The sequence below is a fragment of the Grampus griseus genome (genome assembly GCF_964374135.1).
Source record: "Grampus griseus genome assembly, chromosome: 10".
Lineage (NCBI taxonomy): Eukaryota > Metazoa > Chordata > Mammalia > Artiodactyla > Delphinidae > Grampus > Grampus griseus.
Window position 1 is genome coordinate 31627356 of NC_139004.1, and position 12233 is coordinate 31639588.

The 12233-nt window shown below is 54.6% G+C and overlaps 1 protein-coding gene across 2 annotated transcripts; it reads right to left on the reverse strand.

The window, feature by feature from the left end:
* Nucleotides 1-290: 290 nt before the first annotated feature.
* SRF (serum response factor) lies at nucleotides 291-9771 on the reverse strand. Of its 2 annotated transcripts, XM_082662588.1 has the most exons (8): nucleotides 8921-9771; nucleotides 7934-8008; nucleotides 7029-7295; nucleotides 5296-5557; nucleotides 4617-4736; nucleotides 3374-3565; nucleotides 2902-2978; nucleotides 291-2676 (listed from the first exon to the last, which is right to left on the reverse strand). In XM_082662588.1, exons 1-8 carry the CDS (start codon nucleotides 9437-9439, stop codon nucleotides 2581-2583), a joined length of 1608 nt encoding a protein of 535 aa, XP_082518714.1. In that variant the 5' UTR covers nucleotides 9440-9771; the 3' UTR covers nucleotides 291-2580. The 2 variants fall into 2 exon arrangements, with proteins under 2 accessions (XP_082518714.1, XP_082518713.1); XM_082662587.1 differs by lacking the exon at nucleotides 7934-8008.
* Nucleotides 9772-12233: the final 2462 nt, after the last annotated feature.

Consider the following 12233-nt stretch of genomic DNA (forward strand, 5'->3'; position numbering starts at 1 on the left):
CCCAAACCCGATACTTTGGATTGGTTGCGTCACTTTTCCTATTAATTAAAATTGCTCCTCTCTGTGTTGACCTAAGCACCTAGCACAGCTGGGGCCAAAGATAAATGCCCGAGCCCCCCCCCCGAAATGTTCCTCAAGTATAATCCTAGAATTTCAACAGCCCAAAGCACCCCTTAGCATTTCATCAAACAGACAGGCTTGCTTCTCAGAGCAGCAACTTTTGGGGTTTGATTCATGTTCACACCTCCCTCCCTCCAATATGGGAAAACAAAGGCAAAGACCCCACAGTCTGTGCACAAAAATGATACATTTATTGAAAGAGTATTTTTTCTTAATACAAAAGAAAGCTCTGTACATAGGACTGTGACCATGTCCACTATTCCTGGGTCAGCATCCCAGGGAAGTAGAAACCACTAACATACACACCCCACATTCACACACACACATTCACTCAGGCACACACACACACCCCAGAGCCACCAAGGAAGGGAAACACCAAGGGTCGCTGCACATATAAATGCCACCTCATCCCTGACGCACACATGTTCTCCCAAGGCCACGCTCACACAACACACATTATAAGCACTTTGCCTGATTCACTCACTGGGTCTGTCTTTTGTGGGAAGGAGAGGAGGAATTCATCAAGGTCTCCTCCCCTGGGTGAGAGGGGGAAGTGAGTGAGTGATGGTGGAGTGAAAACAAGAGCAGAGAAAAGGGGCTGGGCAGTTACAGACCTGAGTCCCAAGCTCCCCCACTCTCTAGCCCCTGATTTGCCATGCCCCAATCTTGTAAGCCACCCATAAGCCCCCAGCTACCTCCAGGAGAAAGCCAGAAAGATGACTTCCATCTTGGCACCCCAAACTGGGGCAAGACAGCAACGGGGGTTAGAGGTTCGGAGGTTCTCAAACATGTCGGCAAATCACCCCCTTGATAACTAGGCTGTGCGTAAAAATTTCCCCCACCCCTTCACCTAATCACAGAAGCAGGCTTGTTCCTACTGAAGGCAGTCCTAAGGGGTTAATAAAACTCCACTCCACCGCTGCCCTGTTCTGAAAAAGCTCCCTCTCTGGATACAGGTGGTAAAGGTAGGCTCTGACACAGGGTAAAAGACCCTCCCCCTATGTTGGCCCACCCTCAAGGTCTACCCCGAAGCAGGTAGAGGGGGTGGGGCACGGCCCCTGTACAAATTACATAAATACTGAGGTTACACTTAGAAAAATAAAGTCATTTTCTTCAAGGCTTTTTGTCTTAATTTTAAAAAGTTACAGTAGCTGCTCACTCCCTGGGAGAGCTGCCATTTCTGGCTCCCCTATCCCCACACTCAGCCCAAGAGCTGCTCCCATTTCTTCTGCCCCCCCATTCCTGCCTTCCGCCCCCTCCCAGACCCCACCCTGCTCACTGCAACTTGGGCCCCAGGCAGCTGCAGGCCTGGGGGCACACAAGGCTGCAATGCCCATGCGTGTGGCACAAATGAAGTCGGTTGCCTCTGACACCCTCCCACCCCCATCCCCACATTTGGTCTCCCTTTTCCCTCTCCCTAGCAACAGCCCTGAAGGACAAAAAGAGGCCCAGAGCTGTGGGTCACCCTCCCCACCCCGTTGGGGCATGGCCTGAGGGCCCCTCCCCCGGTTTTCTCCTGGAAACAACCCAGGACCGGGTGATCCCAGCATCTCCCCCATACACTGGCGGGCCCCAAGCTCATGGGGCAGCTCTGTCCACAGAAGCCCAGCCAGCTCCAGGGAGCCCCAGGGCTCCCCAGGGAAGGGGAGCTTGGGCAGGGAGGGGGACGAGAAAAACGCCATAAAAAAAAGTTAAATATTTTAAAAATATATATTTATAGATTTGTTTTCACTTCGTCTCCTCAAATAAAAAGTTCAAAATCAACTTTAAGTAAAGCAGCTGGGAGGACGAGGGGGAAGACGGGGAGAGGGAACACCGGTGGTTCCCTCCAACCCAGTAGCCCCCGGAGTTCCGAGGGGAGCGGCTGGGCAGGGCAGGTCACCCAAGGAATCTGCTCCGCGCACAGGCCCCGCTACTCAGGAGCTGCAGGGGCCACAGGCACGGGCAAGTCTTGAGGGAAGAAGCCCCATCTCCCCAGCTGGCTCCCTGAGGGGCAGGGTTAGGGCTCTTTTGACCCAGCCTGTGGCAGACGCAGAGCTGACGTGGGGTCAGCAAGGAGGCTGGGGAGAGGACCCCGACCGCTTCCTCAGGGGGACACAGTGCCTCGTCCCACAGAGACCTGTGTGTGGGAGGGGGAGCACGGTCCCATTGGGTAAGCTAATACTCATGGCAAACACGGAGCCAAGCTGGCAAGGGGAGTCTGAGGAGGCAGGACAGCCCCACCATCAACAGAGATGGGAGGTGGAGCTAGAAGGAGGGGAGGGTGAGGGAGGATGGGGTGGAGGGCAGGCTGGCCCATTTCTTTGGCTGGAGTGAGAGGGCTCAGTCCTGTGGCTGCCCACTGCTCCTCCCCGCCTCCCTCCTGCGGCCCGTCAACATGTGTGTAAAGAAAACGTGAAAAGGCAACAATAAATAAGTGGTGCCGTCCCTTGGGCCATCTGTCCAGGGCGGCAGGGCGGATCAGTCACTCTTGGTGCTGTGGGCGGCATCCAGGTTCACCACCTGTAATTCGGTGAGGTTGCTGCTGCTCCCAGCCTGCTGCCCTATCACAGCCATCTGGAGGGAAGGGGATGTGTGAGGAGGACGTAGGGGGCTGGACCTGACCAGCCAGCTCAGGCTGCCCCCTGCTCACCTGCCTGCCTGCCCACCACACAGGCCTGACCAGGCAAATGGAGAGGCCTCTCGGCTAAGGATCTTGGCTTGGACCACCCAGTAATGGAACCCCTGAGGTCAAGATAAAGAAGGGGCTGGCTGACTGGGGTGAAAGGTGCCCCCACCTACCTGGTGAAGCTGAACTGCAGAAACAGGGATCTGCACTGTCCCAGATGGCGCTGTCAGGAACACCTGGGGGACGCCACCTGCATTAAAAAGCCACAGGAGAAACTCAAATCACTTGCTCAAGAGAAACTTCCAGATCTTGGAGGTGTGGTGATAAACGCACAAGTGACTGGGTGAGTCTCAGATGTAAGTGCCCAAAGGTAAGTGTCCAAATGTGTCTAAGTATGTATGTGGGTGTGGGTGTTCAAGTGTGCATGAGTGTCCAAGTGGACAGCCTGGGTGCTGGAGTATGTGTGCAAGCATCTGTGTGTGTAAATGTCTAGGTATATGTGTGAGCACCTGGTTTGGGTTACGTGTGAGTGTGTGCATCTGAGTTGGGGGAGGCATTTGAGTGTCAGTGTGTGTGTGTGTGTGTGTGTGTGTGTAAGGGAGGAAATGGCCCTCCTTTCGGCAGCCCTGCCCCCCCAAAACTCACCTTGCTCCTGGACCTGGCTGTGGGACACCTGCATGGTGGATGGTGCCTGGGAGAAGGCATTGAGCACGGTGAGGCTGCCATCAGCCAGGCCCGAGGTGGGTGCATACATCACTGCATGGGGGCTGGGGTACATCATGTGGCCTCCCACAGTTGTGGGCACAGATGACGTCATGATGGTGGCGGGCAACGTCACTGGCAAACACAAACACCCGTCAGGGAGGTCGGCACTGGTCCATATTAACATCCCCCATCCCACCCCCGGGAACCCCAGGCCTCCGAAGCCCTCTTGCCATTTCCCAGGTCAAAAGCTAGATAAAACTTATTCCTCGGTTCCCTGTCATCAACTAAGAATATCCTTATTTTTTCTTGAACACAACCACACCAACCTTTAAGTGTATCCTATCACATTGTTCTATTCCATTATCTATCTGCTCTGTTCCAAGACCCCAAGGCCCTGGGAAAAGCAAAGATTACAATGACTGACCCAACCCAAGGAAACTCAGATACTCTTCTTTTAGAGAGCTCCCTCATCCCGTTTTTCACTTGTTCTCACTCCTCTTCCCTCTTCTTCAACATGTGGCTAACAGATTCAGCTTTTAAATAAGCACTTCTCCAATGTTAACGTGCATACAGTCACCGGGGGAACTTGTTAAAAGTGTGGATTCTGATTCAGTAGGTTTGGGGTGAGGCTAAAGAGTCTGCATTTCTATCAAGCTCCCAGGTGATGCTGTGATACTGGTCCTCTTTCCACAGACCAAACTTCGTGTAACAAGGTTGCAAATAACTTAAAGTACTTAAAAGTACTTTTATTTTTAAAGTGTCTCGTCATTTCTGAAATGACTAGAGACACAGAGGGGAATTATGGTTACTCAAAACCTAGAACACCCTCCCACAAGGAGATAACTACTCTAGAAGTCCTTCCTGGTAACTGAGCAAACGTGTGTCTTTGGGCAAGTAACTTCTCCTTTCTGGGCCTCAGGCTTCTCACCTAAGTAAGGAGTGTAGCTTCAATGGTCCCTAATTTCTTCCTGAAATCCACAGCCCTACTGCAGGGCAGGAGTCAAAACCCAACCATCCTCACCTGACTTTCTCATAACGATTAGGGTAAGGGTTAACCCCAAAGCCTCAGTCTCCACATGAAGAAATTCTCTGACCTTAGTTATGGGATGGATACTGCTGGGCACCTGCTGCTAGGCCTCATGAAGGAGGCAGAGCAGGGAGGTGACAGAGCTTCGAGCTATACCTGTCCCGCTGGAGGAGGTCTGCGTGAGGTCTGTGCTGCTGTCGCGAGAGGGAGACGCTTGCTGTGGGGCCTGGTGCACCTGAATGGCCTGCACTGGGACCTGCTGGGCCACTGCCCCACCTATGAGACACAGAGACTTACTCGTGCTCTGTCCTACCCAGCCACCACCTGCACCAAGCACCCTCAAACACCCCCAGGCCCAAGGTCTGGCATTCTATCCCCGACTCCCATCACTATCTTTCCTGGGAGCCAAAGAGGCCCTTCATGACCAGAATCTTGTCTCCAGGGGCTTCCACACTCTGCTCTTGCCCTTCCCTCCTCCTCCTGCCCTAGGCCCTGACTCTACCCTCTTCAGTTGACACAGGAGCAGGCACTGACCCATCAAGGACATGACCTGCCTTCCAGTCAAGGTAAGGAAGTGGTAGAATGTCTGCTGTCCTTGTGGCAATGGAGGCACAGGGCTGGCTTGCTAGACAAGGCCAGAGCATATGGCTGAAACTTACTGACAAGGATAGTTCAAGTCCCAGTGGGGAGGGACCCAGTGCCTACCAATGGGACATAAGAGGCTTCTCTCAGGCTCTGGCCCCTGTTTACCCTCCTTCTGAGTGAGGAAAGTCATTCTCCTTGTGCCAGCCCTAAACCCACTCTTAGCATGCTCAGTTTGCCCCTTGTGACTCACCAGGCATCAGGGTGAAGCTGGTAGGCAGCTGCATGAGGCCCCCAGAGGAAACAGGGCCACTGCCTGTACTCTTCAGCACAGTCCCGTTGGCACTGCTGACAGCGCTGGGGCTGACGCTAGCAGACACTGGTGCCAGGTAGTTGGTGATGGGAAAGGAGGGGCCGCTGCTGACTTGCATGGTGGTAGAGGTGCTGGGTGCTGTCTGGATGGTGGAGGTGGTACCCGGCAGGTTGGTGACAGTAAAGGCCGGTTTCAGTGTATCCTACACCCAGAGTAAAGATGGAGTGGTGAGCCTCTACCAGACCCTGCCCCTTCAAGAAACTGTGTGGATTGACAGCCCAGAATGGAACCAGTGTGCTTGCGTTCAAATCCCAAGTCCACCATTTACCTGCAGCCTGACTCTTAGACAAGTTATTGAGCTGCTGAGCTTTTTTCTTTAGTCTTCTGTCTGTAAAAGAAGGATAATACCTACCCCATAGGTGTTGTGAAGATTAAAGAGGTTAACATATGTAAAACACTTAGAATAGTGCCTGGCTGATAAAAAAGCAGTATTTGCTGCTCTTATAATGATGACAATGATAATGTCACCTGAGGTCTGTTCCCAGCTCTGGCAATGATATCCTGTGTGACCCTTGGAAAATCTCTTCTTTCTGAGCCTCAGTTTTCTTCTTCTGTAAACATGAGGGGGCTGGGCTACTATGTCATCCTTAAAAGGGTCCTTCCAGATCTGAATTGCCAGGCTTCTGAGATAGGGACCGACAGTTTTTCAGGGAATTTAGGGTTTGAGAGCGATCTTGGGGGTTCGGCAAGGAAGCACCAAAAGAATTTATTCATTCGGCGAAATTTCATGCGAATAAATTAGCCCTACTGCTAAAAGAGTGGGGAGCCTAGAGCACTGACTCGCCCCTCAGGGAGGCTTTGTTCTTAGAAGAGGGAAGAGGAAGCCACGAGCTGAGAACCAGGCCCAGAGAACTGAGGGGGCTCCGATACTGGAGCTGGGTCAGCGCGGGATGTTTGCTAAGCAGTGGAGCTTGAAGCCCCTGATTGGCGGAGACGTTGCTAAGGCAAACAGTGCTGCTTCCTCCGATTGGCCAGTTAGTGAAGGGCCACACAGAAGGTGGAGCTCCCCAGAGCAGCAAGGGAGGAAGCTCCGCCCCCTCTCCTTACCGGGAAAAGGAAGGGGGAGGCGTAACCACGGCTGGCATCCCTAGCAGCCGGGCGAATACACTCCCTAACGTGCGCAGACCCGGACATCCTGAAGAGGCAGGCGGCTGGCTAGCAAGGTAGTCTCCAGCCTAGTCAGCCAGCCTGCCTGCTGACAGTGCTGGCTTCCCAGGACCCTGGAACCCATGAGCACTCCCTTCCTACTCCCCGGCCACCCAGCCGGCCAGGAGGGCAGGGCTAAGCGACGCCCCCGCCCCCAGCAGGGAGACAGCTGGCGGGAGGAATGCAAGGGCCCTGCCAGGCAGGCGGGCTGCAGGCGGGAGGCCGGCGTGGAGCCGGAGCCGGCCTTATATGGGCACGGAGGCCGCCCGCTTATCTAGGGGGCCAGCCTCCTGTCAGAATAGAGAGGATGGACACCTGTACCCTAAGATGCGGGGCACTAACCCGGCTCCACTCCACATCAGTAGGCACCTATCCACCTGTCCTGGGCGAGGGAGAGAGACCCCTTCCCCTCTCTGCCGGTCAAGTCCCTCCCCTTCCTTCCCCTCAGACAGGGGACCCAAACACACCTTGGTCTCCCCACTGCTGTCGGACTCCGACACCTGGTAGGTGAGATCTGTTTCTTCAAAGCCCGTGGCACTCATTCTCTGGTCTGTGGTGGGGTCTGAGCGGGGTGGAGAGTCTGGCGAGTTGAGGCAGGTCTGAATCAGTGCCTTGCCAGTCTCACTGGTGATCATGGGCTGCAGTTTGCGGGTGGCAAAGGTATACACATGGCCTGTCTCACTGGCCACCAGCAACAGCACCTGTGTCCCTGTCAGCGTGGACAGCTCATAGGCCTGGGGGTAGGGGGGGAGATGGGTAGGTCAGCAAAACTTTTAATCTCTACCTTCCTTGGGTAGTGGGAAAGAGAGGGAAGTACACAGTGATCTCAAGCCCCCACTCCCATAATTACCTTCCTCTCCAGTGACTCTATAGGGGTCTTATCTGAAGGATATCTGAAGGTGAGCTGAAGAGTAGAAAAACCCCATGCTTCTCTTTTGAGGAACAGCCTCACTGACCTGCAGATACCCCAAGCAAATAGCCACAGCTCCCGGTGACAGAACATATAACACCTCAGCAGACATGGAGGGGCCCAGGTAGCTGCTCCTCATTACAGCTTGGTGCCCAGAGCCTCACAAAGAGATGGCTCCCACTACCTCTTCACTGTCACAGGGATCAGGATGAAGTCGCTACTACACTGGAAGTCACATAGATATTAGGGATAAGGGGCCACCTAAGCTCTAAAATGTCCCATGTTTCTTCCCAGAAACTGCACAGGCACTAACCTGTTGCCATTTTGCCCTGCTCTATAATACTCTGCTCCCCCTTTTCTCTTTCTTTGTCTTGATTCAACAGTGTCTGGAATGAGGGGAGATGGCAGCTAGATTAGCAGCTACTACCCTGCCATAAACCCAGGAAGGGGACCTTCACAGACCTTCAAGGATGGCCCCATAGGTAGCATCCTCACTCCCAACAAAGTTCCACAACCCACTGGAAGCAGCCTTGGTTTCTATATGGGATAAATATAAACACCGGCCAATGTTCCCAGAGTTCTAGCTTCTTGTTTCCCAGTTCCTCTGCTTTCATCCCTTCCCATGTCTTCTATACCCCAAGACAACTCCTTTCCTCATCCTTTTCACTGGATAATCAGCCAGAAGAGGAGGCATTTCTAGGTACCTCTGCAAACCTTCTCCCCAAACTCCGTGCACAGATTTTTCCCTAGGGCTGGAAATCCCACTTGTTCCAAGGGCAAATTGTTCTGAAGCCTGTCCTGCAGGGAGTGTGCCAGCTTCCAGTGGATGCACGGAAGACACATGGCCATCTCAGGACTTGGTTTCTGATGCTCAGGGCAGCATCAGGTCTCCTGCCCTGCTCCCTTACCTGGGGCTCTTAAGCCCCATTCGGTCATCAGCCCTGCCCATCCTTCCAGCCTGCACTACTCTAGTGATGCCCACCTTCCTCCCACACATGTTCGCTCATTGTTGTTATGCAGCTCCAACCTCCTCACCCCCATACCTTCTCTTCTCCCTGCTTTTCCGGCGCCTTCCCCCCAACACCAGAGCGCACTGGACCTACTGATCCCCGGGTCTCATTAACCACCTCCCGGGCAGCCCCGCAGCCTCCCATTACCACTCCTCACTCCTCCGCTCTACGAGGGCCCCGTTCCTCTCTGGCGCCCGTCACTCCCACCTCGGCGCCTTTCCTCTCTTTTCCGGACGTTCCCGGCATCTCCCCTCTCCCCACATTTCCCTGGCGGCCCCTCCCCTTTCACCCTCCTGGGGCAACAGCCATCCCCTCCCACACACCTCCTGCGGACTCGCCGCCTCTCACCTCCGCCTCGGCTCTGCCTCCTTCCCGGGCTCCCCTTGCGCGTCCCCACCCTCCCGGTCTCCCGTGGCCAGCCAGCCTCCCGGCCCGGTACCTTCTTCATGATGCCCGTCTTCCTCTTGCTGAAGGTCGTGTAGCGCCGCAGCTTGTTGTCGATGAACTCCATCTTGATCTTCACGCGGCCCCGAGTCTTCTTACCCGGCTTGGCGCCGCTCACTGCGCCGCTCACCGGCCCGTAGCCCCCAGTGGCCGCCGCCGCCGCCTCGGGCCCACCGACCACCACGCCGAGCTCCATCTCGCTCAGGCTCCGCTTCAGGCCGCGCCGCTCCGCGCCCAGCTCCTCCTCCTCGCCCGACTCCGAGTCACCCTCGCTGCCGCTGTAGAGGGCCCCCGCGGTGGGCGCCGGGGTGGTTGTCGCTGCTGCTGCAGCCTCCCGCTCAAGGCGGCCCGGGCCGAGCCCCGCGCCGTTCCCGGGGACCCGGCCCCCGTTAGCCCCGCGAGTCCCGCCGCCGCCTCCACCGCCTGGCCGCCCCGTCGGGGTCCGGTTCAGGCTGCCCCCCAGGGCCGAGCCCCGGCCCAGCGCCGCCGCGGCCCCAGCTTGGCTCGGTAACATGGCGCTCAAAGTAGGAGGGCGGACGGGCAGTCAGCGAGGAATCGGAGCCGCCGCCGCCGCCGCCATCGGCTTCCCGGCTCAACCCGGCGCTCCCGCTGCTGCTTAGTGCCGCTATCGCTGCCGCCGCTGCCGCTGCGAACCCGGGGCCCCTGCACGCCCGGGCCGACCTGGGCCCTCACTTTCGTGCCCCTGTGGCCCGGGTTGCCCCAGGCCGCGCGGAGCGCCCCCTGTCCGTACTCTAGGGCGGCGCGCCCGGCGGCCGTCAGCGTCCCCCGGGGGGCAGGGGCTGCTGGCCGCGGCCGAGACGGCGGGTGGAGGGGGCCGGGACCACGCGCTGGTGGCGAGGGATCCCCCGACCCTTCCCCCCATATAAAGAGATACAATGTTTCCTTTTATGGCGAGGCCGCTCCTTATATGGTGAGCCCCTGCACCCCCGCCCCATTGGTCCGCGGTTCCAGCACCTCCGCTCCCCATTGGCCCACAGGGAGCGCTTATTTGCATAGACATACCGAACTCGCTGCTGTCATCACGCGTCAGACGGCTACTCCGAAAGGGGAGGAGCCGACGCCTCTTAAAGGAACAGGAGAGGAGATACGACTCCGCCCCCCTGACCAGAGAATGGTAGAGAATTGGAAGGAACCTGCGGTAGAGGAAGCCTGGCAGAGCACTGGAATGCAGTCTTGCGGAGGAGAGGGAGCGGTACTGGGAACCCGGAGCTGGAAGGGCTGGAAGCTAACACTGGGATAGTCCCTGAGTGGATTGTGCGGATTGCAGTAAATGATATGCAGCCCAAATTCCCAGGGACTGCAGGGATTAGAGCATTTCCCCACGCCTTCCCGAGGGAGTCAACGTTACTGGCGGAGCAAAGGGGGCTTGTGTCCCCGCTGTCTACACTCTTCGCCCTGCGGCCTCTCTGCTCCACCGCTTCCCCTCCCCCCCACCACTTCCTTTCCCTTTCCCTCTCTTTTCAAGGCGACGACACTTTCCCACCAGGCCAGCTCCCCGGTCCTCATTCATCATTCTCTATACTGGTTTTGGGGGGGGCGGGGATCTTTGGCAGACGTACATCTGGAAAAGACCGGGGGAGACAGTCGGCCTCCCGGTCCCCAATGGGGGCAGGGAGGAGAGATGATGATCTGTAAAGACTTCCAGCTGCGGCCTGGGCTGGGGGAGGGGGTGGTCGCGGGGATAAAGCCCACCCCTCAACCAGTGCAAAGGCCTGGGAAAAAGTGTAGCCGGATAGAAAGTTTAAGCAAGCAAGCAAGTGCATGCGTCACACACACACACACACACACACACACACGCACACACACACGCCCTTCTTTTGAAAGCCAAGCAAAGCCCATAGGAGGAAAAAAAAAAAAGAGTGGAGTGCTGCAAAACCCAGGTTCAGGGTCTGGGTCTGGTTCTTAGCTCCAAGGCAGTGAAAATAGCTTGAGCTTTACTATTACAGAAATTATTAAAATCTGGAAGCTGCCTCTTCCCAGCCCTGTGCCTGGAAACAAGTTTTTGACCTCTCCAAACTCCACATTGCTCATTGTCGGTATGAGGTCCTTAAAAAGATTAGATGAGATATAAAGTGCAGTGGTGGTCTAAGTAAGTGGTTAGGGAGTTAATCACCTTGTCCCTAGGATAAACAGCCTCTTGTGTTTAAGGGGATGGCATAGGGTGATGATTCCCGCCTTAAAAATTGTTATGAAGATTAAATAAAGCAGTCAGTTGTGAATAAAGTGGTAGTGATAGTGAAATCAATTTAGTATACTGCAACCAGCATTTAAATTAATAAAGTAATGGGTCTCACAAAAAAAAGAGACAAGAGTAAATATTGTTGCATAAAACTTTTCTTTGCATTATTTTTAGTTTGAACCATAAAAAATTGCCATTTTATAGGTCAAGAGGGTAGGATACTGTCAGTTTCATATGATTCAATGTGTGTATACGGGATGACAACGTCAAATGCATTTCTTACTGTGAATCGCAATCCAAAGACTGAAAAATACTGAAATAAAGTATGTTCAAGTGATTTGTGAGATATCATGTGTGTATATATACATACATATACACATACATACTAAAAACATGGCTTGTTCATCAAACCCCTAAATACAGGAATTAAGAGCCCTCCTCTCCCCCCCCCCTTTCCCAATGGTTTTCTAAAGAGGTTTTTTTTTTCTCTTTTCCTAATTTACTCTGCACAACAGGTAGTTAAACATATGGAATGTGTTAGCTCAAGAGGAAGAACAGGTCAAATAGATAAATAGGTTCCAGACGGGCTTCAGGGGCCACAAACATTTGCTTGGGATTTGTCTAAGCCGCACAGTCAAAATCACAGCCGTTGGGGTTCATTCTTGCCTGGCTTCTAAAGACTTTTCCATTTGAAAAACCTACTTTAGACACGCAGGGTGGACAGCCCTAAGTGGTGGCACTCCACTCAGCAGAGGTCGACAGCCGTCTGCCACGTCCGCAGGGAAGGGGGTCCAGGATGACAAAAGTACTCAGCTTCCCTTTACAGAGGCTGCCGTCTCTCCCAGTTCACCGAACCCCAGGGCAATTGCACAGCAGCATTAGTGCCACAGCTCCTTCACAGCCCTTTATCACCGGCGGGGGAGGGGGGCACCACTCCACCCACACCACATTACTGCAGGTTCAGGAAACAAAACTGCTGACGTGGATAGTTACAATCAAAAACTGGCTCATAGGTGTGTCTTCTTTGGACCATAGAATATTTTAAAATCAGGAGATTTTACATAGAAATCTGATTATCTGGCCTCTCTCAAAAAATTGGAATTTTTAG